Source organism: Garra rufa, chromosome 2 (assembly GCF_049309525.1).
Source record: "Garra rufa chromosome 2, GarRuf1.0, whole genome shotgun sequence".
NCBI classification, from domain to species: Eukaryota; Metazoa; Chordata; class Actinopteri; order Cypriniformes; family Cyprinidae; genus Garra; species Garra rufa.
In genome coordinates this window covers 49,585,322-49,612,109 of record NC_133362.1, presented here as the reverse complement: position 1 = coordinate 49,612,109, position 26,788 = coordinate 49,585,322, and the positions used below count along the sequence as shown (strand labels likewise).

Genomic DNA, 26,788 nt, shown 5'->3' with positions numbered 1-26,788 from the left:
TGTTGTGCAAATACATTTGCAAACCCTGCTTATGAATTTTATGGAAATCTTGACTAAATTATTTCATTGTTTGATTCCCATTATTATTATTATTATTATTATTATTATTATTATTATTATTATTATTATTATTATTATTTTGTTTGTCAGCCAAACCCTCTAAGATATTTACTTGAAATACCTCTGACGAGTTAATATTTAAAAAAAAAAAACACATTTGCATGTTTACAGTTCAGGTTTTTTTTTTTTTTTTATAATTTTTTTTTAAATATGAATATCAGTATGGTACATTTGATGGTAAGTTTAAAACAAATTTGATAAAAAGTAATCTAAAAATAATCTAAAGTATTCAGATTACACTACCTAAAATGAGTATCTTAGATTATGTAATCTAAAAAATCTAAAAAAAAAATCTAAGTAATCTACTTAGAAAATATTCTAATTTTGTATTTTAATTTTAGTTTTTTTTTTTGTATTATTTGTCATTTTTATTAGTTTTCGAATATTTACATTTAGCTTTATCTTAGTTTTAGTAATTTTAGTGCTTCAACTTAAACTTATTTTATTTCAGTTAGTTACCAAGGTCAAACTTCTAGTTTTGTTTTAAGTTCTTCATCTAATATTTAATTTATTTCAGCTTTATTTGTAAATAAAAATATTTTTGATAGTTTAAGTTGACAATAATAACACATCTTCAGTGTTTTTTTTTTTCAGTGTTTTTTCAGTGTTTTTTCACACAAAAATGTGACTATTTTGGGATGTATTGTTATTCACAAAATAAAAATAAAGAAATAGTAAATGAATAGACCCACATTATATTTGTTTATTTTTTATTAGCTTTTTTATTTTATTTTTTCCACTTACATTTTTTTTTTCAGTTTAAGATTTTTTTTATAATAATTTGTCAGTTTTAAAATTATTTTATTTCAATTTTAAGTAATTTTAGTACTGAATGTTTAGTACTTTTTTCATCTAATATTCAATTTATTTGAGCTTTGTTAAAAATGATTTTAATAGTTTTAGTTGACAGCAACAACACAGCTTCAATTTATTTTTCACAAAAAATTGACTATTTTGGGATGGATTGTTTTTCACTAAATAAATAAATAAATAGACCCAAATTATATTTTGTTTTTTAAATTGGCTTTTATTTTTTTCCATTTTCATTTTTATTTCAGTTTAAGATATTTTTTTTCATAATAATTTGTCTTTTTTTATGTAGTTTGTATTTCAGTTTCACTTTATTTCAGTTTTAAGAAATTTTAGTACTGAATGTTTAGTACTTAAATGTTTTACGTTTAAGTTTTTCATCTAATATTCAATTAATTTTATCTCTATTAGTTAAAAATGATTTTTAATAGTTTTATTTGACAGTAACAACACAGCTTCAGTTTATTTTTCACAAAATGTGACTTTTATGATTGTATTGTTTTTCACAAAAATTAAAAATGATAAATAAATAAGCCTAAATTATTATTATTATTATTATTATTATTATTATTTTTTTTTTTAAATTGCTTTTTATTTTTTAAATTTTCATTTTCATTTTTATTTCAGTTGAAGATTTTTTTTAATAATAAATTGTCAGTTTTTAAATTAGTTTTTTTGTTTTTCAGTTTTTTTTGTGATGTATTGTTTTTCACAAAATAAAAAAAAGACCCAAATTATATTTCGTTTTTTTCACTTTTATACTTTTATTTTTTTTTTCCATTTTCATTTCAGTTTAAGATTTTTTTTTATAATAATTTGTCATTTTTTTTAAATGTAGTTTTTATTTCAGTTTCACTTTATTTCAGTTTTAAGAAATTTTACCACTGAATGTTTAGTACTTAAATGTTTTACGTTTGTTTGTAATCTAATATTCAGTTTATTTCAGCTTTATTTGTTAATACAAATTATTTTGTATAGTTTTAGTTGACAGTAACAACACAGCTTCAGTTTATTTGTCACAAAGATGTGACTCTTTTGTGATTTTATATTGTTTTTCACAAAATGTTTTACACAAAACGTTACACTCACTACATTTTTTGCTTTTTATACGGTCTAAATTCAGTCAACAAGATATTGAAAATGTACAAATTTTTTACTATCCTAGTGCATGAAACAATTTATGAAATTAACATCTAACAACTTTTGACCTCTGAAATTTCTTTCATTTGAAACTTTTTTTTTTTTTAGCAAACCAACCTCCAAAATACACTAAACTGCAAGACATTATTTAACTAGTACATTATACAATACAATCATTGAACAGTTTATGTGCCAGAGTTGAACCTTTTTAGTGACGTCTGTTCTCTATAGCCATTGAATGATTGATGCATTAAGTGCGTGCAGCTCCGCGTGTGTTCATGGGAATGTATTTCCATCCATCCTCTCTCTGCAAAGTGCCTTTTGTGAGGAGTGCATTAAAAACCGTCATGTCTATTTCTGAAGCCTATCTTCCTGTACAGGTTCTGTTCCTCTCAGGACTATGTGTCTGCTTTCAGACGTTATACAATATCTATTTATTCCATCTGCCTTTCACCCCACCCAAAAAACCTTGCAACTGTAGCACTTGCACTCAATCGTCACTACCCTGAAGTTATTTCAGGCTACGGGAAGCATTGAAGTCTGGTGCTGAAGTCGCTCTTCAGAAACAGAACAGTGTCTCGGATGATGTGATAAGAGAGTGAAGGAAGATTCGAGTGTCTGTGATCTTCTGCGGGCTGGATTTTGGCAAGTGTGTGTGCGTGTGTGTGTGTGTGTGTGTGTGTGTGGAGTCGAGGCTGTGATAATGAACCGTGTCCTTGTCACCACACACTCTGCTCATTAAGAGGAGGAGCCCTGCAGTGGAAGAGCTGCACAGAGTCTTCAAGATTCAATTATCCATTTCATTTTTATTCATATTTGCTTACATACTCTGGTGTTTTCACAGACTTTGAAATACTCATGTTTTTTCATGATAAAGTTGGTTGTTGTGTGGGGCTTTTAGCGTCATTTCGAGCCTTGAAGTTTGCTGGGATTTCTATGAGAGTCAGACGTTTGATGTTCACGAACAATGCTGATCATTTGGAAGTGTCTGATTAATTTATTTGGATAATAACTTTTCATTGCCTTCATGAATTAACTTTTCATCTACTTTGTTAAACTATAGCAAAATGATTCATTTTAGATAATTTAATTCTGAATAGCTGATTAATACTACTACTAATAATATTTGTAGCAGTACTAATATTATTATTGTTAATAATGATAATACATATTTTTTAATGAACATTCTTTTTTCTTTTACTTTAAGTTATAATTTATACAAAAAATCATAAAATAATTATCTTTTAGCATTATTTTCTATTATCTACTTTATAATAATAATAATAATAATAATAATGTAGTATTATTATTATTATTATTTAATATAGATTTTTTGTAAAGTATTAAACAATATTGTTTTTCATTTACTTCATAATATATTTATAATTGTATTTATACAACAAAATCAGAATTACATTTTAGCATTATTTTTATATACTTGTAAAAATATTGATGATGATGATGATGATAGCAGCTTGTTTAATATTTTATATAATAATAATAATAATAATGTATATATGGTGACCTTTTTATTTTATTAACATTCTTTTTCTTCATAATAATAATAACAATAGTAATAATAACAGATGTGTATATAATAATAATAATAATAATAATAATAATAATAATTATAATAATAATTATTATTATTATTATATTTTTCTTATTTTATAAACATTATTTTTCTTTTATTTTGTGATATATTTACAAAATTGTATTTGTACAATAAAATAAAATTACCTTTTAGCATTTTCTTGTACCTTATGATGATGATGATAATAATAGCTTATAATATTTCTAATAATAATAATAATAATAGTAATAATAATAGTAATAATAATAATAAATATGTGTGATTACATTTTATTAACATTATTTTTTATTTTTCATAATAATAACAATACTAAAAATAGATTTCTATTAAAAAAAATAATCATCATCATTTAATTTATTTCATGAAATTATATTTTATTTCATAGTTAATCTTGTATTTATACAATAAAATCAATTTTCTTTTAGCATCCTTTTTATGTACTTTGTAACAATAATAATAATAATAATAATATCTTATTTCATAAAAAATATGTTGATTACCTTTTACTTTATAAAAATTATTATTTTACTTCATCATCATCATCATAATACCGATGATAGATATGTATTTAGATATATAGTAATAGTAGTAATAATAATAATAATAATAATAATAATAATTATTATTATTATTATTATTATAAATTGTTAATAATAATATCTTAGATATTTATAATAATATATGATTAAAATATAAATAATAATATATGATTGCCTTTTATTTTATTAACATTGTTCTTTTACTTCATCATCATCATCATCACAATAAAAGAGGTATTTTAAGATATATTAATAATGATATTATTATTATTATTATATTTTTTCTTTCATCTTGTCATACATTTGTAATTTTGTTTTTATACGATAAATTATAACATAATTAGCATTTTAGCATTTTTATGTACTTAATAATAATCATAGCTTATAATATTTAAAATAATAATATTAATAATAATAGATTTATATTTAGATGTAATGATAATAATGAAAATAGTAGTAATAATAATAAACTATTATAATATTAATAAAAAATAATAACTATTATTATTATAATACATTTTCGTTAATGTTAGGCTGTGTTGGTTACCTTGAGATTGAATGGCTGTTAAGTTAAAAAATGAGTAAAATATATAATAATAATAATAAATAAACAAACAAACAAACCAAATACCAGCAAACTGATTTCAAATTTGAATATTAATAAAATAATTGAACCCTTCCTATTGTCCTGTCTCTAATAAATGTTCAGGTGTTCTGCTGTAGAGCGTTGCAGATGAATTATTCTCCATTTTCCTAAGTGCTACTTTTCTGCCAGCATTGAGCATTTTGTTAATTAAAGACCTGTAAGCGTCAGTGAGTTATTAATGGTGTTTTCTGTCCTCCGCAGGGTCCACCTACAGCGTCCTGTCCACAATGCCATCAGACTCAGAGAGCAGCAGCTCCCTCAGCAGTGTCGGTATGTCAGAGTTTCAGCTTCCACCCTTGACACCTTACACACATTGTCACCTGTGCTGTAACAACAACTCTTCTGTTGCATGTGGGTGTGTATCATGCATTTGTAAAGTCACTCAAATCACACTGAAGGCTCAGATGAACGGTGATAACGTGTGTCGGAGGGCATGCTGCTTGTGTCTTGAGGCAGAGCCCTGTTCTCTTGGTTTAGTGCCAGTGGAGAATGTGCTCTGAAGCTGACTGCCATCCAAATGACTTGGCAGTTTCATATAGCACTTTCTAAAGGGACCAAAACAGTGCACCGGAGATACCCATAATGCTCTCTGCCTGTTTGGGTCAGATGAGGAGCAGTGTGGGATTGAGACTCATCAATAGTGAGGATAATGTCATCAAAAGGCCTGTTTTTCTCAGTCACTTGCGAATAAATGACACTAAAGTATTCACACAAAGCATCAACTTTTTATTCTCATGTCTAATTTTTAAAAAGATGTAAAAATTTACATTTTGTCTTTATTTACTTTAGTTTCAAACCTGTATTTGACGGTAGCCATTGACTTCAATAATATTATTTTTCATACTGTGGTGTGTTTTAGATAATTCAATTCTGAATAGCTGTTTAATAATAATAATAATAATAATAATATAATAATAATATTTATAATAATAATAATAAATATTTATTTTATTGATGAACATTTTTTCTTTTACTTTATATAAAAAAAAATCATAAAATAATTATTTATCTACTTCATAATAATAATAATAATAATAATAATTATTACTATTATTAATTATTTTGTAATATTACATTTTTAAATGTATAAACAATATTGTTTTTCTTTTACTTCGTAATATATTTATAATATTATATTTATACAATAAAATAATAAAATTACCTTTTAGCATTTTTTATATACTTGTATAATAATAATAATAATAATAATAATAATAATAATAATAGCAGCTTAATAATAATAATAATAATGTATATATGGTGACCTTTTATTTTGACATTTTTCAACAATAATAATAATAACAACAGATGTATATTTAGATATATAATAACAATAATAACATTTTTTTTTTCATATCAACTTTTAAGTCTCATATGTCTAATTTTTAAAAAGATACAAAAATGTACATTTGGTCTTTATTTACTCACTTGTTCCAAACCTGTATGAGTTTCTTTCTTCTGTTGAACGCAAAAAAAGATATTCAAAGAAGGTTGGTAAGCAAACCATTTGACTGTAGCCATTGACTTCAATAATATTATCTTTCATACTGTGGAAGTCAATGGCTGCCATCAACTGTTTGCTTACTCACATATTTCATGAATTTTTGGGTGAACTGTCCCTTTAATTTCAGAGTTAAAAAATCAATCTGACCTCCGAAACAAACATTTTATTACAATTATTGCACCAATTTCTCTTTTTACAGTTCACTTTTATTTGTATAAAACTTGAGACTTTCATAAAATCATTTAAAAATTTTACATAGCAAATTTTAATATTTGTGCCAAATTGAGGATTCTCACAAGCTGGAAGTATCTGGGAATTTTACCATTTAAAAAAAAAAAAAATTGTGTTTACCAAGAAGTCTCATGTTAACCTTCTTTAATAAATCCCTAGATAGACAATGAAATGACATCTTGACAAATACTATGGTTTCTGGCCTGCTTTTATCTGTAATGGAGATTATCCTCTTTGTTATTGCATAAAGATGAATTCATTCTCTGAATAGCTGCAGCAGATTGTCCAAGACCGAAAGATTATGGTGGAATTTTAGTTGCCGCTCATCCCCAAAAGATCATCATTTACATAAAGTGCTCAGAATGTCTGCCGTTGTGACCTCAAGCGTTTTCACATTTTTCCACGTATGAGTATTTATGCAGCTTTTTTTGTGCTCAGATTTAGTTTTTGTTGGCCTGTTTTTGTATGGGTTGTAGTCATATTAGTTCTTAGTTTAAAACCAGTGTTGTTCTTGTTAACTTAAACTATTAACTATTAGACTGAATTTTTATTTATTTAGATAATTTAAATAAAGCTGAGTCAAATATTAGATAAAAAATTTAAGCTTAAATGAAAATTAGAAGTTCAAGTGCTAAAATCACTAAAACTAATACTAAATACTAAACTAAAGTATATAAAAACAAGTTGTTCACAATCAAATTTAATATACTCTCATATAAAAGTTCATAAAAAAATAACTAAAACCTAAATAAAAATTTAAATGAAAATTGAAATATGTGACCCTGGACCACAAAACCAGTCATAAGGTTAAATTTGACAAAACTGAGATTTATACGTCATATGAAAGCTCGATAAATAAGCTTTCTATTGATGTATGGTTTGTTAGGATAGGACAATATTTGGCTGAGATACATCTATTTGAAATCAGAAATCTGAGGATGCAAAAAAATCTAAAAGACTGAGAAAATCACCTTTAAAGTTCTCCAAATTAGGTTCTTAACAATGCATATTACAAATCAAAAATTACATTTTGATATGTTTACAGTAGGAATTTTACAAAAAATCTTCATGAAACATGAACTTTACTTAATTTCTTAATGATTTTTGGCATAAAAGAAAAATCTAAAATTTTGACCCATACAATGTATTTTTGGCTATTGCTACAAATATACCCCAGCGACTTAAGACTGGTTTTGTGGTCCAGGGTCACATATAGAAATAAAATCTACTTGAACATATCAATATATACTGTAATACTATAGTAGTATATAAATAATACTACGGTAAGACTGTCTAAAACCTGAAGAGCTGCCTTTGAAGGCTGTATTATAAGGCATCATCTGATAAATCTGATTGATTCAATACTGCAAAATCCACACTTAAAATAATTACATTTCATTAAAATGGACCATTTTACCCAATATTTGCATCTGCCATGTAACTTTATCATAAGCACTTCCAGAAGATTCAATTCAGTTGTGAATTGAATAGAATCTCCTGGAACATATTTAAATTCTCAAAGCTTTTTGAAGGCTCAGTGCTCATTTGCCGTGATTTGACTGCTGCTACTCTCTGATTGGTGGAATTTTCTTCACAGCATCATGGGCAATGTTATTTTTCAGCAGGGATTTCACTGTTAAACACGATTATTTAAAACAAGGTCAAATAATGTGAGCAGGTACCTTCAACAAAACCATATACTAGCAGTTAACAACCACTAAGCTCACAGTAGGTCTGTCTATAAAAGTTTATAAGTTAGCAATAAAAATCAATTTCCCTTCAGAGCAAAAGATTTTTGAAGCTGCTTTTAAACTGCATTTTGGAAGTTCAAACTTGGGGGCGTCATTGAAGTCCATTATATGGAGTAGGGCTGCACGATAGATTGTTTCAGCATCGTCATCGCGATGTACGCATGCGCGATAGTCACATCGTGGCAGTCACGATGCAGGGCAAAATTTTTTTTATGTGTGTCTGATTTAAAAATGTACTTTCTATATTTCTAAACTTTCTATTCACGGATCTATATTTGTCTAAAATAAAGTAATTAACTCATGTATAAGGGTTCTTTAAAAACTACAATGCACACGTTGCTTCACCTACTTCATGCATGCAGTCTCTGCATGGGGCGAAATGAGCGCGGGACGGGAGAAAAGCGCCGAAATGGAAGATTTGGTCGCAAAAAGAAACGCTACGTCGGTCATATGGAAGTATTTTGGATACAAAAAGGATGCTGCTGACCAAAAACAGGTGCTTTGTCGGGAGTGCCTGGCAGTTGTTGCCACAACTCGCGGAAACACTACGAATTTAAGGGACCGTTCACAAACGTTCACGCCTAAAAACGCGTGGAAAACGCTATGCGCGCCGCTTTCTCCTTCTTTCCAAAGCGCTCTGTAACTTGAGCTCCAGTGGCGTCTGCCGTTGCTAAGCAACCATGACCCGCGCTCTCCTAAAGATGCGGAAGTTTCAGCAAAGATAAATAAACAAAGATAAATGGATTTCCAAAACTAAAAATTGATTGCAGTAGCTCTGCTGCTAAAAAATGTTATTCCTGTAACAGCTATGATCAGCTGTTCCTCCATCTTGGCTAAGCTTTTAATGTTTTTCGTGAAAGGAAGAAGCTGATTTCCCTTTCATCAGGGTAAAAGCAACATTCATTATTAATTTCATATTAGAGCCTTGATTTGCCTGAATTGACAGTGAATAAGGTGAGTCAAACTGTTTATGAAACTACCCAAAATAAGCTTTAAAAAGTATTTTATTTCAGGGTTTTGATTATACTGTACTTTTACATTTTTTTATTCTTTGAAAATGCTTAAATTACCCCCAATTATTCTTGAATTATTATTTGATTTTTAAGCAGTTCAAAACAACCTGATGAACATAAATGAATTTGTACACATCGCAATATATATCGCAAGAAAAAAATATATTGCAATGTAATTTTTTCCCAATATCGTGCAGCCCTATGGAGAGAAATCCTGAAATGTTTTCCTCACGAAACATAATTTCTTATCGACTGAAGAAAGAAAGTCATGAACATCTTGGATGACAAGGGAGTGAGTAAATTATCTGTACATTTTTGTTCTGAAAGTGAACTACTCTTTTAAGGAGTTTATTCTGAAATAACAACTGACCAGATGTACATTTAACCCTTATTTATAACCCTTATATTATAACATATATTTTAAGCTTTTATAAAAATATGACCTTTTAAATAATATTTTTACTGTTATGATGTGAAAATATGATGTAATTCCTAATTCGATTGCTCATTTGAAGCAGCCGTGGATATACTTGTGTTTTTGGGGTAGTTTGTGTTGATGGTATCCCTGCATTAGTGCAGGGTGAGCTTGTCCGTGCTCCGGTGACGTGCTCACTGTTGCAGGTACCAAAGCCTCATCACCTCCACCTGCACTCAGTGACACCCGGCCGGTCAGCGAGAACCTGGACACCATCCTGTTCCAGCTGAGACAAGTCACCAGGGAGCGGGATGAACTTCGCAAGCGCTTGGCTCTAGCCTCACCTGGCACCACGTTTGATGACTGCAGGTACCAACCAAAAAAATACAAATCTGTGGTTTAATTAATCTCTGAAGGTACTTATAACGAGTTTCGGATACAAATGTACACTACCAGTCAAAAGTTTGGAATAATTAAGATTTTTTTTTTTCTCTTTCTCACCAGGACTACATGTACAGTTGAGGTCAAAAGTTTACAACCCCCCCCCCCTTTCAGAATCTGCAAAATGTTGATTATTTGACCAAAATAAGAGGAATTATACAAAATGCATGTTATTGTTTATTTAGTGCTGACCTGAATAATACATTTCACATAAAAGATGTTTACATATAGCCCACAAGTAAAAATAATAGTTGAATTTATAAAAATAACCCTGTTCAAAAGTTTACATCCCCTTGATTCTTAATACTGTGTTGTTACCTGAATGATCCACAGCTGTGTTTTTTTGTTTAGTGACAGCTGTTTATGAGTCCTGAACAGTTAAACTGCCTGCTGTTCTTCAGAAAAATCCTTTAGGTCCTACAAATTCTTGGTTGTCCAGCATTTTTGTGTATTTGAAACCCTTTCCAACAATGACTGTATGATTTTGAGATCCATATTATCACACTGAGGACAACTGAGGGACTCATATGCAACTATTACAGAGGGTTCAAATGCTCACTGAGAGCTGAAATGCATTAAGAGCTGGGGGGTGAAAAGTTTTGAATTTGAACATCAGGGTAAATTTAAACTTATTTTTTCTTCTGGGAAACATCTTCTGTAGCGTCTGAAGAAAAAAAAAAACTAAACTAAATACTACTAAATAAAAAAAAAAACAGACAAAATAAGAAAAATGTACACAATTCTGTTCAAAAGTTTTCACCCCGGCTCTTAATGCATAATTTTTCCATCTGAAGCATCAGTGAGCATTTGAACATAGTTGCATATGAGTCCCTCAGTTGTCCTCAGTGCGAAAAGATGGATCTCAAAATCATACAGTCATTGTTGGAAAGGGTTCAAATACACAAAAAATGCTGGGAAACGAAAAAAATTGTGGGACCTGAAGGATTTTTCTGAAGAACAGCAGGCAGTTTAACTGTTCATGACAAACAAGAAATTCAAGAACAGCCATCACTAAACAAACAAACAAAAAAAAAAACACAGCTTTGGATGATTCAGGTAACAACACAGTATCAATAATCAAGTGTATGTAAACTTTTGAACGTTGTCATTTTTATAAATTCAACTATTTTCTCTTGTGGACTATATGTAAACATATTTTATGTAAAATATCTTATTCAGGTCAGTACTAAATAAATAATAACATGCATTTTGTATGATCTCTCTTATTTAGGTAATATAATTAACATTTTGCAGATTGTAAAAGAGGATTGTAAACTTTTGACCGAAAAATAAATACAGTACTGCAGTATTTTGGTTTCTATTTGATTTTTTTTTTTTTTTAATGTAAGAAGAATTTTTTTAAATATAATTATAACAAATGAAAATAAATGTAATAATTGTTTATTAATTATTAATATGAATAATATTTCACATATTTACTGTGTTTTTGTTCAAATAAATGCAGCCTTGGTGAGCATAAGAGACTGAAAAATCTAAATTATTCCAAACTTTTTGCCCAGTAGTGTCTCTGTTATCCCAGTTAACATTGGGCCGCCCTTGCAGACTGAGGGCCGCAGTGCTGATGTATTGCTCTTTGTCTCCAAAAGGCCAAATTCCAAACCTGGTCATGACTACGAGCGTCTGAAAACGCAGTGCATGAAGGCCATGGCAGACCTGCAGTCCTTGCAGAACCAGCACACCAAGACTCTGAAGAGGTGCGAGGAAGCCGTGAAGGAAGCAGACTACTACCAGTGAGTACATGCGCCACGAGTCTCTCCGAGAGCCATCTGCTGCATTTGTAGCAGTCTTTAATTATCACTTGCATTATCTACAGGTTAATTATAGCTTTATTAAATGTTGGAAGCACTTTGTTCTGCAGCTCAATTCACGTTGCAATATTAATGTGCGTAATGCACTTAGGGAGCAGTTTTATTGTTGTCTAGAGGAATAGTTCACCCGGTTATTTAATCATTCACGTCATTCCAAACCTCAAATTACAATTATACAATTACAATAAAATTTAATACATTAAAATTAGATACAGTAATAAATGAATTAATATATTTAGTTAAATTACAATAAAAAGTGTAAATTTAAATAATAAAAATAATAAATGAAAATGTGAAAATTAAGACAGTTGTAAAATTCTGTCAATAGTTACTCATTTTGCTTTATTTTATTCTATATTTACTTCATTTCCTTAAGCATAAAATACAAAATCCTATTTTTTTTTGTTTTATACACTTAGCATAAAATACAAAACACGCTAATATTGGGTACAATAGTTAATTTGAATTAGATTTACCTAATGTGAAGCGTTTCAGTAATTGATAATATATGATGCAATTTTTTATTATTATTATTATTTTTTATCTCCTAATAAGCATAAAATACAAAATGTTCAAAATATAGGGGTATGTATGATGCTATCTAAGAATATTATTATTATTATTATTTTTTTTTTTTTTATTGTTTTACTTTACCTCCTAATAAGCATTAAATACAAAATGCTGAAAATGTAGGGTATGTATGATGATCTTATTTTATTTTATTTTATTTTATTTTATTTCCTAATTTAGGGTATGTATGATGCCATCTATTTATTTTATTTTATTTTATAAAAAGTGTACATTTAAGTAATAAAAAAAGAAATTAAAATGTGAAAATGAACAAAATCAAATTAATAATTTACTCACCCTCATGTTAAAATATTTTTAAGTATTTTTTTTTCTTCTGTTCTACTGTTTTTGCCCATACAATGAACTCCAATGGAGTCCAGAACAACACAGAGTCATTTTTAAAATATCATCTTTTGTTTTCCACAATGAAAACTAAAATCATGACAGGTTTGGATGGCGAATAAATGATGACTGAATTTATTTTTATGTGAACTACCCTTCAGTGTCTTTCTATAAAAATCCTTATGGAAAAAAACGCAGCCATGAGGAAGTAATTATGAAACTGCTTTGTCATATGTGACCCTGGACCACAAAACCAGTCTTAAGTCGCTGGGATATATTTGTAGCAATAGCCAAAAATACATAGCATGGGTCAAAATTATTGATTTTTCTTTTATGCCAAAAATCATTAGGAAATTAAGTAAAGATCATGTTCCATGAAGATTTTTTGTAAAATTCCTACTATAAATATATCAAAATGTAATTTTTGATTAGTAATATGCATTGTTAAGAACTTAATTTAGACAACTTTAAAGGTGATTTTCTCAGTATTTTAATTTTTTTGCACCTTCGGATTCCAGGTATTCAAATAGATGTATCTCGGCCAAATATTGTCCTATTCTAACAAACCATATATCAATAGAAAGCTTATTTATTGAGCTTTCATATGCTGTATACATCTCAGTTTTGTAAAATGTAACCTTATGACTGGTTTTGTGGTCCATGGTCACATATGTCATCAGTTTACCTGATATTGGTTTAACGTAGCTTCGTTATCTTAACCAGTTGGCAATATGTAAGCGTGTACACAAGGAAGTTTGTTCTGCTCTATTGTCTCTGACTCAGCCATGTTTGCCACATAATATCGTCCATCCATACACAGATGTGCAGTGGCTGTAATCTGATTATGATGTAAGGATACATGCCCTCCTGTCCCCATGTCTGCTGGCCACGAACCGCCACATAGAGATGAAGATTGAGTTGACGAGGGATTAATCCCATATTCCCTTAACAGTGTGTGATTACAGCACACACACATAGCCATTCTCTGCTTGCATGTTACTGTTGTCTCGAGAATGGAAACATTTGTTCAGTTTGAGCCTCCATGTATGCTGGTGTCTACACTGAAATTGAACCAATTTGGAACGCTCTACATGAGCATAAAGTCTGTGCATCGTATAAATGACAGTACATTATTTTATTTTACTTAACTTTATCTACTTATAAGCATAAAATATTAAATGCTCAAATTTTTTATTTATTTATACTCTAAGCATAAAATACAAAACACACTAATTTTGGGTACAATAGTTCATTTTAAATAGGATTAAAATAGTATGTATTATTGGATGGAATTTGTTGCAATGCATTGTAAGATTGCACTCTCTGCGCGAGGTATGTATGATGCTAATTATTATTATTTTTTCATATATTTTTTTATTTTATTATTTTGCTTAATTTTATCTCCTAATAAGCATAAAATACAAAATGCTGAAAATTTAGGGTATATATGATGCTATCTAAGAATTATTTAGTTTTAGTGTAATTTATTTTATCGTCTAATAATCATAAAATAAAAAATGCTGAAAGTATGTATGATGCGAAGAAAAATAATTTTATTTTAATTATTTTTAATTAAATTAAATTTAGTAAATGTAGTGTATGTATGATACTATCTAAAAATGTATTGTATTTTATTTAATATTTTAGTTTATTTTATCTCCTAATAAGCATAAAATAAAAACGTATGTATGATGCTAAGAATAATTTAATTGTAATTTAATTTAATTTAATTTATTATTTTACTTTATTTTATGTCCTAAAATAATTAAATACAAAATGCTGAAAATGCAGGGTATGATGCTATCTAAAAATGTATTTAATTTATTATTTTACTTTATTTTATCTCCTAATAATCATAAAATAAAAAATGCTGAACATATGTATGATGCTAAGAATAATTAATTTTGTTTTGTTTTGTTTTAATTTAATTTAATTTATTATTTTACTTTATTTTATCTCCTAATAAGCATAAAATACAAAATGCTAAAAATGTAGGGTATGTATGATGCTAAGAATTTTTTTTATTTTATTTATTATTTTACTTTATTTTATCTCCTAATAAGCATTATATACAGAATGCTGACAATATAGTGCATGTATGATGCTATCTAAGAATTATTTTTATTTTATTTTATTTTATTTTACAATAAGCATAAAACAAACCACACTAATATTGTGTAAAATAGTTACTTGACAATTGGACAATTTTGCTGGCCGTCTTGGATGGAGTTTATGGGATTGCATTTTCTTGGAAGGGAACTTGTGATCGTAGAATAACGATCATGTTGCTTATGTTTGTAAGCATGCATACAATGCCATAAAATTCTTCCTGTGTAAACGGCCTACTAGAATTTGGAACAGAGTCACTGTGTAGTAACTAATATAGAGTTGCCACTCTAGGTCAGTGCCCTGTAGGGCAGGGTTTTAATGATTCTTTATTGTTTTTAAAAAGAGATCTGGCTGTAACAGTCATAAAAGTGAAACATTACCTAGATCGCACAAGTGAAGTGTCATCCAGATTCTCATGTGGTTGCAATATAAGTAGCCCATTTGTTTGTTTGTTTTATGTTTATATTTCAGCATACAGCATAGTCGCCTCCTAAGCGAACAGTCTCAGCTTAAGGAGGAACTAGAGGTTTTGAAAAGAGAAAACGGCAAGCTGGTTCGGGAACACAACCATCTGAAACAGAGCTGTGAGGAGCTCAGGAGACTTCACTCTGAAGATCAGAGAGAGGTGGCCGACATGAGACTACAGCAACAACAGGTATGGGTTGGACACACACTCTAGAGACACTTAAGGTAGATTTCACACATGCAAAACAGTGCGTAAATGAGACACCATAGTAGTATAGCAGTATAGATTTGCTGTCCTGAAAATTACTCAACATACAGCCATTATTGTCAAAATAGCTGCCAACAAAAGTGAGAACACCCTAAGTGATAACAGCAGTATGTTGTTTAACCATGCAAAGCCACATGTCCTATTCATCGTGTTTGTTTTGTTCTGCATGACAGGACCATACAAAGTTGTGTATCTTGTATTAGAGCAGTTAAAATTAGGTGCTTTAAGTACAATTCTCTCATACTGACCACTGGATGTTCAACATGGCATCTCATGGCAAAGAACTCTCTGAGGATTTGAGAATTAGAATTGTTTCTCTCCACAAAGATGGCCAAGGCTATTAGAGGTTCAGTAGCACACTGAAACCGAGTTACACTACAGTGATCAGGGTCATGCAGAGGTTTTCCAAGATGGGTCCCATTCGCAAACAGGCCTTGCAAGAGTCGATCAACAAAGTTGAGCACTCGTTCTGTGCGTCAGATGCAGAACATGGCTTCAAAAAACAGATGCATGAGTGCTGCTAGCATTGTTTTAGAGGTTGCAGAAGTAGAAAGTCAGCTTGTCAGTGCTAAGACCATACGCTGCACACTGCAACAAGTCATCTTGTCTCATCTGAAGCTGGTTCACAAGAAAGCCTGCAAATAGTTTGCTGAAGACAACCAAGAGCATGAATCACTGGAACCATGTCCTGTGGTCTTATGAGACTATAAGATAAACTTGTTTGGCTCAGATGGTGTCCAGCATGTGTGGTGATGCCCTGATGAGGAGTACCAAGAAAATGTGTCTTGCCGACAGTCATGCATCATGGTCTGGGGCTGCATGAGTGCTGCTGGTACTGGAGAGCTGCAGTTTATTGAGGGAAACATGGATTCCATTAGGTACTGTACATTCTGAAGCAGAACATGATGCCCTCCAGAAACTAGGCCGAACGGCAGTTTTCCAACATTATAACAATCCCAAACACACCACCAAGATGACAACTGCCTTGCTGAGGAAGCTAAAGGTGAAGGTGATGGGGTGGCCAAGTATGCCTCCAGACCTGAACCCTATTGAGTATCTTTGGAGCATCCTCAAGCGGAAGGTGGAGAAGCACCATGTGTCTAACATCCAGCAGCACTGTGATGTCATTATAGAGGAGTGGAAGGACCCTACATAGACAGCAACACAACTACCACATTTAAGGCAAGAAAGGTAGTAAGGACATTGATGAAATAGTTCATGTGACATCAGTGGTTCAACCGTAATGTTATAAAGCTATGAGAATACTTTTTTGTGTGCAAACACAAAAATAACAACTTTATTCAACAATTTCTTCTCTTCCGTCTGCTAGTTGAGTGAGCTACAAGCAGCAAAAATGGGCTCAGTGCTGAAATCGCAGAACCGCTTTTTATACACACAGTGTGAATGTAACCTGTTAATACGGGCACCAAAATACATATGCGCTTCTTACGCTTGCAGTGTGAAAGAGGCCTAATGGTACTGCCATCAGCCAGAAGGTGACGTTAGCCTGCCAAAATTGATCCCTGATTCCCTGATTTTTTTTTCAGGAAGCTTGAGGGATGGTTAATTAAATTGCAGATTTTGTCATTCCCCTGCAGCGCAGACTGTTGTGGGATTAGTGTGTCTGTTGCATCATGAACAGCAGCGTTTATGTTGTAAATCCGGAGGCTGGGCATCCCATAGTAGTGCAACCAAATCTGACCTTGACATAAATCGGAAGACAGGGGACAGGAGATTATTCAGTCAGATGCCACCTTGTCAACACACTGTCTGCTCACTGCAGCTACTATGAAGGAATGAGCCTTTTCCTGTCGGATTGATTTATCTGGATTAAACCCTCGAACACAAATGGAAAGGTTTAAAGCATTAGGATAGCTATAGCTCCTGCTTGTGTGTCTGAAACGCTCTTAATTGTCGCAGAGAGGTCAGATCAGGCGTGCCACTGGATCTGTACTGTAGTGCTCAGATTGAACCGTGTTTTGACCTGTCAGCAATGCCTACGCTGCCCACTGGCTGCACAAAACACACCGCCTGCTTGAAAAAGGTCAGACTGGAAGGGCAAGTGCTTGCTGACTGATGGAAAAGGACAGAAGCTTTTGCAGTTAGTCAATACTCTAAGCACTGATTACATGGCCTAGAGAAGAGTTAGATACAGATGCCAATCACTCAGCGTGTGAAATCCCACTGTGGCTTGGTCAGGAGCCACTGATGTGTGGTTTTATTGCCTGGATGGGGAATTGCCTTCGATTATTTCATTAGGACATATAGTGTCCTAATAGGTCAGTGTTTTTGCAAAACAAGTGGACTTAATGCTGTTTGTTTAATGCTGGATGCAGTGTTGCGTTTTTGTGTGTAAGTGCAGTGACAGCGTTTTGCATGCAAGTACATGAGATTTTACATAGACTCATGATCGCCCTCTGGTGTTTGCATTGTAAAAGGTGATGAAAGCAAATTTATAACAGTGATAGTCCAGACTGAAGTGTATGATGAGCCACATTTAAAACCACTGGAAAACAGGATCACACATCAGTATAATTCTTTATTAATGCAACATTTTTGCACAACTAATATCTTTAGGACTGGCCATTGTTAAACCTTTTTTTGAGTTAGTGGTTTCAAAATAGTTTTTTTTTTCTTTGACACCACACAGTAAATCAGGTTTGGTAAAACTGTTTGTAATCAGGTTTTGTTTTGCTTTGTCTCATTTTGTTTCCAACGCACCGTTAATCAGGTTCATTAAAGCTGTTTTCAACACGGGTGATTTTTTTTTTTTTCAGCAACTTATTAGTTTGTTTGTTTGTTTTTATTTTTGTCTCATTTTGTTTTATTTTGTTTCCACCACAAAGTAAATCAGGTTCATTAAAGCTTTTTTTAACAGGGGTAATCATGGTTTTGGTTGGCTTTGTTTTTATTTTTAACAACTTAGTTTTTTTGTTTGTTTGTTTGTTTTGTTTTTGTCTTGTTTTGTTTTATTTTGTTCCCACAACACAGTAAATCAGGTTTATTAAAGCTGTTTTTAACAGGGGTAATCATGGTTTTGGTTGGCTTTGTTTTTATTTTCAACAACTTATTAGTTTTTTGTTTTGTTTTTGTCTCTTTTTGTTTCATTTTGTTTCCACTGCACAGTAAATCAGGTTCATTAAAGCTGTTTTTAACAGGGGTAATCATGGTTTTGGTTGGCTTTGTTTTTATTTTTAACAACTTAGTTTTTTTGTTTGTTTGTTTGTTTTGTTTTTGTCTTGTTTTGTTTTATTTTGTTCCCACAACACAGTAAATCAGGTTCTTTAAAGCTGTTTTTAACAGGGGTAATCATGGTTTTTGATGGCTTTGTTTTTATTTTCAAAAACTTATTAGTTTTTTTGTTTGTTTTGTTTTTGTCTCGTTTTGTTTTTATTTTGTTTCCACCACACAGTAAATCAGGTTTATTAAAGCTGTTTTTAACAGGGGTAATCATGGTTTTGGTTGGCTTTGTTTTTATTTTCAACAACTTATTAGTTTTTTGTTTTGTTTTTGTCTCTTTTTGTTTCATTTTGTTTCCACTGCACAGTAAATCAGGTTCATTAAAGCTGTTTTCAACACTGGTAATTATGGTTTTGTTTTAGCTTTTTTTTTTGTTTTTAACAGCTTGTTAAGGTTTTTTGTTTGTTTTTATTTTGTTTCATTTTGTTTCCAACACACAGTACGTCAGGTTCATTAAAGCTGTTTTCAACATGGGTTATGGCTTTGTTTTTGTTTTCAGCAGCTTATTAGGGTTTTTTGTTTTGTTTTGTTTTTTTGTTTAGTTTTATTTTGTTTCCACCACACAGTAAATCAGGTTCTTTAAAGCTGTTTTCAACATTAGTGATCGTGGTTTTGGCTTTGTTTTTGTTTTCAGCAGCTTATTAGGGTTTTGTTTTGTTTTTGTCTCTTTTTGTTTCATTTTGTTTCCACTGCACAGTAAATCAGGTTCATTAAAGCTGTTTTTAACAGGGGTAATCATGGTTTTGGTTGGCTTTGTTTTTATTTTTAACAACTTAGTTTTTTTGTTTGTTTGTTTGTTTTGTTTTTGTCTTGTTTTGTTTTATTTTGTTCCCACAACACAGTAAATCAGGTTCTTTAAAGCTGTTTTTAACAGGGGTAATCATGGTTTTTGATGGCTTTGTTTTTATTTTCAAAAACTTATTAGTTTTTTTGTTTGTTTTGTTTTTGTCTCGTTTTGTTTTTATTTTGTTTCCACCACACAGTAAATCAGGTTTATTAAAGCTGTTTTTAACAGGGGTAATCATGGTTTTGGTTGGCTTTGTTTTTATTTTCAACAACTTATTAGTTTTTTGTTTTGTTTTTGTCTCTTTTTGTTTCATTTTGTTTCCACTGCACAGTAAATCAGGTTCATTAAAGCTGTTTTCAACACTGGTAATTATGGTTTTGTTTTAGCTTTTTTTTTTGTTTTTAACAGCTTGTTAAGGTTTTTTGTTTGTTTTTATTTTGTTTCATTTTGTTTCCAACACACAGTACGTCAGGTTCATTAAAGCTGTTTTCAACATGGGTTATGGCTTTGTTTTTGTTTTCAGCAGCTTATTAGGGTTTTTTGTTTTGTTTTGTTTTTTTGTTTAGTTTTATTTTGTTTCCACCACACAGTAAATCAGGTTCTTTAAAGCTGTTTTCAACATTAGTGATCGTGGTTTTGGCTTTGTTTTTGTTTTCAGCAGCTTATTAGGGTTTTGTTTTTGTCTCTTTTTGTTTCATTTTGTTTCCACTGCACAGTAAATCAGGTTCATTAAAGCTGTTTTCAACACTGGTAATTATGGTTTTGTTTTAGCTTTTTTTTTTGTTTTTAACAGCTTGTTAAGGTTTTTTGTTTGTTTTTATTTTGTTTCATTTTGTTTCCAACACACAGTACGTCAGGTTCATTAAAGCTGTTTTCAACATGGGTTATGGCTTTGTTTTTGTTTTCAGCAGCTTATTAGGGTTTTTTGTTTTGTTTTGTTTTTTTGTTTAGTTTTATTTTGTTTCCACCACACAGTAAATCAGGTTCTTTAAAGCTGTTTTCAACATTAGTGATCGTGGTTTTGGCTTTGTTTTTGTTTTCAGCAGCTTATTAGGGTTTTGTTTTTGTCTTGTTTTGTTTCATTTTGTTTCCACTACACAGTAAATGAAGTTCTTTAAAGCTGTTTCAACACGAGTGATCGTGGTTTTGGCTTTGTTTTCAACAGCTTATTAGGGTTTTGTTTTGTTTCCACAACACAGTAAATCAGGTTCTTTTAAAGCTTTTTTTCCACACAGGTTATCAGGGTTTTGTTTTGTTTTTTTTGTTTCTTTGACACCACACAGTAAATCAGGTTAAAGAAATACTTTTTTTTAACACAGGTTATCAGTTCTTTTTTTCTTAACACACAGTAAAGCCTTTTTTCCACACAGGTTATCAGGTTTTTGTTTGTATCTTTGACACCACAGAGTAAATCAGTTTAATGAAAGACATTTTGATACAGGTAATCAGGGAGAATGGGTCCTCAGAAGTTTTGAACAAACTCTACGATACAGCCATGGATAAGCTGGAAGGGGTAAAGAAGGAATACGACGTCTTGAGCAAACGATACAGTGACAAGGTCGCCAGTCACAACACAGATCTGAGTCGACTGGAGCAGGTGGAGGAGGAGAACAGGCGCTTGCAAAAACAAATCGACGCTCTGCTGAAACAGCGCGACACGGCCATCCAGTATCAACAGCAGTGGTCTACATCTATGAGACGGTACGAGCAGCATCAGTTGTCTTAATTATGTGGTTCAAGTGTTGCATGACACTCTTTGAATAAATTTAAAGCTTGTACATCAACCTTTTAAAGGGAGAGTTCACCCAAAAATGAAAGTTCTGTCAGTAATTACTCACCCTCATGTCATTACAACCCTGTAAGACCTTTGTTTATCTTTAGAACACAAATTAAGATATTTTTGATGAAATCCGAGAGCTTTCTGACCCTGCAAAGAAAGCAACGCAACTGACACATTCAAGTAAGGACATCATTAAAACAGTCCGTTTGACATCAGTGGTTCAGCCATAATGTTACGAAGCTATGAGAATAATTTTTGTGTGCAAAGAAAACAAAAATTACTTTATTCAACAATTTCTGTTGAAAGGGTGAGTAATTAATGACAGAATTTTCATTTTTTCGGGAACTATCCCTTTAACATTACAGTCACATTAAAAACACAATCTGCAGCCTTTTTTGCATTTTCTGTCCCGAGAAGGCCAAAAGTACAAAATAGATTAAAATATGTTAAACAGAGCTGAAAGTATAAATAAATTTGCCTAAAATTTTAATAAATTCACAAACTTCTTGAAGGATGTGTAAAAGTTGTGCTTTTTTTGGATTAAAATATGGTAAAATACTAAAATATGTTAAACTGAGCTGAAAGCATAATCAACTTTGCCTAAATATTTAGTTGTGAATAACAGACTTACATAAATAAAATAAACTACAGATAATTATGGTCCTGACTTCTGATTGGCCAGTACAGTCAATTGCCAGTCTTTCGATTGAGTTCATCAATGAACAGTGATACTCCGACCCACCAAATTATTTTATATCTATATCTATTTTATAATTAATTGACATTTTTGATTTGAAACCCATCAGGTTTGACTCGGTGCAGCAGGAGCTGAATAAAGCCTCAGCCCAGAACAAAGAGCTGCAGAGAGAGATGGAGAGACTACAGTCAGAGGTGACGCGCTACAAGAACTTCCAGCTGAAGGCGGTCAAGGATGCAGAAAAGTACAAGGAAGAGCGGGATTCTGTGTTTAATGAATACAGGCTGATCATGAGCGAGAGGGACCAGGTCATTAAAGAGGTAGACAAACTGCAGACGGGGCTGGAGGCGGCAGAGGCCCGGCTCAAAAACACCTCCTCTGAGAGAATGGTGGCCAGTGAGGAACTAGAAGCACTCAGACAGGTAACACATGCCTAATAAAAGATATCAGATATCTATGCAACATTGTTGCTCTCATCTGTGATTTGGGGAAACTCACTGTATCACTGCCGATAAATACGGTATTTAAGATTAAGGTGCTCTCTGATCAGTAAATCAGCTTTTTGTTGCCAAGTTTGTGCTAGGCAGCCACTGGTGTTTTGAAAAAGCACTTTAAATCAATAGCGTATAACTGTCGCTGACGTCTGTGTCTTTTTGTAGGAGCTAAATTCATCGCTGGTGGATCGAGACCGTGCCATCTGTGAGAGAAACGAGCTGCTGGAAAAATACTGCCATGAAGTGAAGGACAAAGCGGAGGCCCAGAAAGAGCTGAGTCAGGCCTGTAAAGACATCGAGACTGTGCGGGAGGAAAGAGATGTGGCCAGGAAAGAGAGAACCGAAGCCATCATCCAGAGAGACCAGTTACTGCGGGAATACTACCAGGCCAGACAGGTGCTTACAGTCTGGGATGCTATATCTGCTTACATTAATGACATTATTAAATGCATATTTCATATTCTAATGCTTCTGTGGAAAAAAAATTCTGTGGTAGACGTTTTGGAATTTTCCAGGCCTGCTAAAGTAATATATGGAGTAATATAACGAGTAATGGAAATGTTTTAAGTAAAGTAACTCATTTTTAGTTATGCCGTTCTACTCAGTGTCTTAAAGGAGAAGTTCTCTTCCAGAGCAAAAATGTACAGATAATTTACTTACCCCCTTGTCATTCAAGATCTTTCTTTCTTCAGTCGTTAAAGATGTTTTTTTTGAGGCAAGCATTTCAGGATTTCTCTCCATATAGTGGACTTCTATGGTGCCCATGAGCTTGAATTTCCAAACTGCAGTTTAAATGCAGTTTCAAAGGGCTCTAAACGATCCCAGTCGAGGAAGAAGGGTCTTATCTACTGAAACATAATTAAAATAAATTGACAATTTATATACTTTTTAACCTCAAATGCTCATCTTGTCTAGCTCTGCGTGCACTGTGTATTCTGGTATGTCAAACAATCATCCTACATCGCTGCAGAAGAACCAACCCAGCGTTTACAAAGTGAACTGTCAAAGAAGATCAAACTCCATTTACAAAAAAAAGCTAGAACAGCGAAGTAGGACGATTTTGAAGTTGGAGGAGAAAATGAGATGAGAGTTTTTCAACATACTCTAACTGTCTTGAACTGAGTATGCGCAGAGCTAGACAAGATGAGCATTTGAGGTTAAAAATGTCAATCGTTTTGCTAAGTAAGACCCTTCTTTCTTGGCTGGGATCATTTAGAGCCATTTGAAGCTGCATTTAAACTGCATTTTGGAAGTTCAAACTCGTGGGCACCATAGAAGTCCACTATATAGAGAGAAATCCTGACATGTTTTCCTCAAAAAACATAATTTCTTTACGACTGAAGAAAGAAAGACATGAACATTTTGGATGGCAAGGCGGTAAGTAAATTATCTGTATATTTTTGTTCTCGAAGTGAACTTCTTTAATGTTTCAACAGTCCAGAAATTGCCCTTAGTGTGTGCAACCTTTAAGAGATGCTCTTTTTTTTTTTTAAAACCTAATCTTTAATACATGAAAATGTCATGAATATATTTTGGGTAAAAGGAATAAGATCCTGCACTCTGCAAAGCTAATTTGACAGAGCTTGTCTGGGTTGTGGAGAAAATGCTCAATAATTGAGTGTCTGCAAAAAGATGTATGAGCTGCATCTGTTCATTTATCGGGTAGTTAAGTTTTACCAGCCATTTCACTTTATCTCGTCAGTGCTGTTAGTTAAGGAAAGTGGTTTTAACATTTCTAATGCAAGTGCTTAATTCTTGTCTACAATGCACTACGAAAATAAAAGGATCAAGCGTAGAACAATGATAAAGAAGAATAAAAAATATTAATGGCTTGAAGACACAAATGTTCCAAAATCAGGAATATTCACAATCTTCATTATCAGTTACGATATTGACGATATGAAACAGTGGGTCTTTGGGCAAAAGGTGTAGTTTTTAAACTAACTACTTATTCCAACATAAAAGGTTTGACAGCATTTCACTAGATTTTTAGTGAGACTCGTTTTGTAAGCCTGTTTTCGTTGAAGCTGAAGTTTTCCTTCAAAATAAAAGATCTAATCCCTAATGTAATGTAAAGCAAAAATAATATACATATGAAATATTACATTACAATTTATTTTAAAGTACAATTGTTTTACAATATATGGCTATTAATGTCATTGTTGTTGTTGTTATTATTATATTCTAATTTGTTTGACTTCATAAAACACCAGTGTGAATGTAATTTACACTGAAACAGTTTTCTTAGTTAAGCGTTAGTCATGGGTTGGCACTCTTAATTTTGAACTCTCAAAGTGCATTAGATAATAATAATAATTAATAATAATAATAATTTAACTTTAAAACGTACAAAATGTTAATTTCTTCTCAATTATTGTTTTTTTTAAATCGCAATAAATATTGTATTGTGGACTTTATATTGCAATATTCGTATCGTGAGGTTTTTCACAAAATATTGAAGCAGCACAACTGTTTTCTCCGTGTATTAAAGTCCTTTCTGAAGGATCATGTGACACTGAAGACTGGAGTAATGCTGAAAATTGAGCTTTGCATTACAGAAATAAATTACATTTTAAAATGTATTCAATTAAAGAACAGTTTTTATCAATTGTAATAATATTTCACAATTTTGCTATTTTTACTGTATTTTAAATGCATCCTTGGTGAGCATAAGCGACTTCAAAACTATACAACACCGTTATTTTCAACTCTTTAAATATAAAAACCTTTCTAATAGTTTATGCAGTAGATTCAGACTACCGTGACTCAAGACAATGTGTGTGCTTCTGCTGAACCATGCCTCAAAAGTAATATTTTTTGTATTGTATTGTATTTTGCCATTTATTATTCAGTTTTTATCGAAGATATTTATCAGCTGCTCCTCTGTCACTGCAGTTATCTGCTGTTCTTTGAGCAAAAATGTCAAAGGGACCGTTTGTGAGATAAATCTCAGGTTAAATCTCAAAGCATTGTATCCTTACCTTTTGTCCCTGCCTGTCTTGATGTCTCACACCAGTCATCACACGCAAACAAACACTACAAACCACAAAAATCTCATAAGCTGTGAGCCATTGAATTATTCTAGTAGAAAATAACCCCAAAGCAGATTTAGTTCAGATTCAGTCAGCTTGAAGCCACAGTGCCGCTAGAGTCCACTAGAGGTCTCTAACAGCTCTAGGGTAGCCGTAAACCTCAAAGCTGATATTCTCACCTCCCGGTGAAGTTAATTTAACTAATTGCACTGATATGTCTTCATTTAAGTCTTAAAATCATATTTTGGTGATGAAATCTCCTGCAAACATGAATGTTTTTGCTACAGAAACAAGACTCGGCCACTCTGGACATGGAGCGTGCCAATAAGGAGATTGACGTGTTGAGGAAACAGTGTGAGGCCATGTCCCAGGAACTGAAGGAGGCCATGCAGGAGGCCGAGGTGGCCAAGTGTCGCAGAGACTGGGCCTTTCAGGAAAGAGACAAGATTGTTGCTGAGAGAGAGAGCATACGGTAACATTTGCCACTGAAATTAATCAGTTTAGTAGTTTAATGATATGCAACTGCTGATGCTGATGCGTGAGTGTGTCTTTGTTTGTTTTTGGCAGGACTTTGTGTGATAATCTGCGCAGAGAGAGAGACCGTGCCGTCAGCGATCTGGCCGATGCCCTGCGTAACCTTGACGACATGAGGAAACAGCGGAACGATGCAGCCAGGGAACTTAAAGAGCTCAAGTAAACACTTTTTTTTTTTAGTCCTGCTTCTCTGGCAATCTGACAGTCAGTTGTTGTATAATATACAGATAATATGGGGTGTTTCATTACATTTAAAACTGACCTTTAGGTTTCAAAATTTTATTTTCACAAAGGGTCAAACAATCCAATCCAGAGTCCTAAAATAATTTATTATTTAGTCAGTGCTATGTGGCTTTGCCATTTTAAAAATAACTTTGTCTTATGTAAGTTTGCAGCCATAATAACTTGTAAATGCTGTTAATAATAATGATAATAGT

At 31.9% G+C, this 26,788-nt stretch overlaps 1 protein-coding gene across 1 annotated transcript in view; it reads left to right on the top strand.

Annotated features, from left to right (window-relative positions):
- Window positions 1-26,514, top strand: part of LOC141325972 (disks large homolog 5-like) — a 51,485-nt gene extending 24,971 nt beyond the window's left edge. Inside the window, exons 2-10 of the mRNA XM_073834689.1 lie at window positions 5,051-5,119; window positions 9,970-10,132; window positions 11,812-11,955; window positions 15,526-15,709; window positions 21,256-21,515; window positions 22,401-22,713; window positions 22,951-23,181; window positions 26,105-26,289; window positions 26,385-26,514. Coding sequence (XP_073690790.1) covers window positions 5,051-5,119; window positions 9,970-10,132; window positions 11,812-11,955; window positions 15,526-15,709; window positions 21,256-21,515; window positions 22,401-22,713; window positions 22,951-23,181; window positions 26,105-26,289; window positions 26,385-26,514 — 1,679 coding nt within the window. The remainder of the gene's footprint in view (window positions 1-5,050; window positions 5,120-9,969; window positions 10,133-11,811; window positions 11,956-15,525; window positions 15,710-21,255; window positions 21,516-22,400; window positions 22,714-22,950; window positions 23,182-26,104; window positions 26,290-26,384) is intronic.
- Window positions 26,515-26,788: the final 274 nt, after the last annotated feature.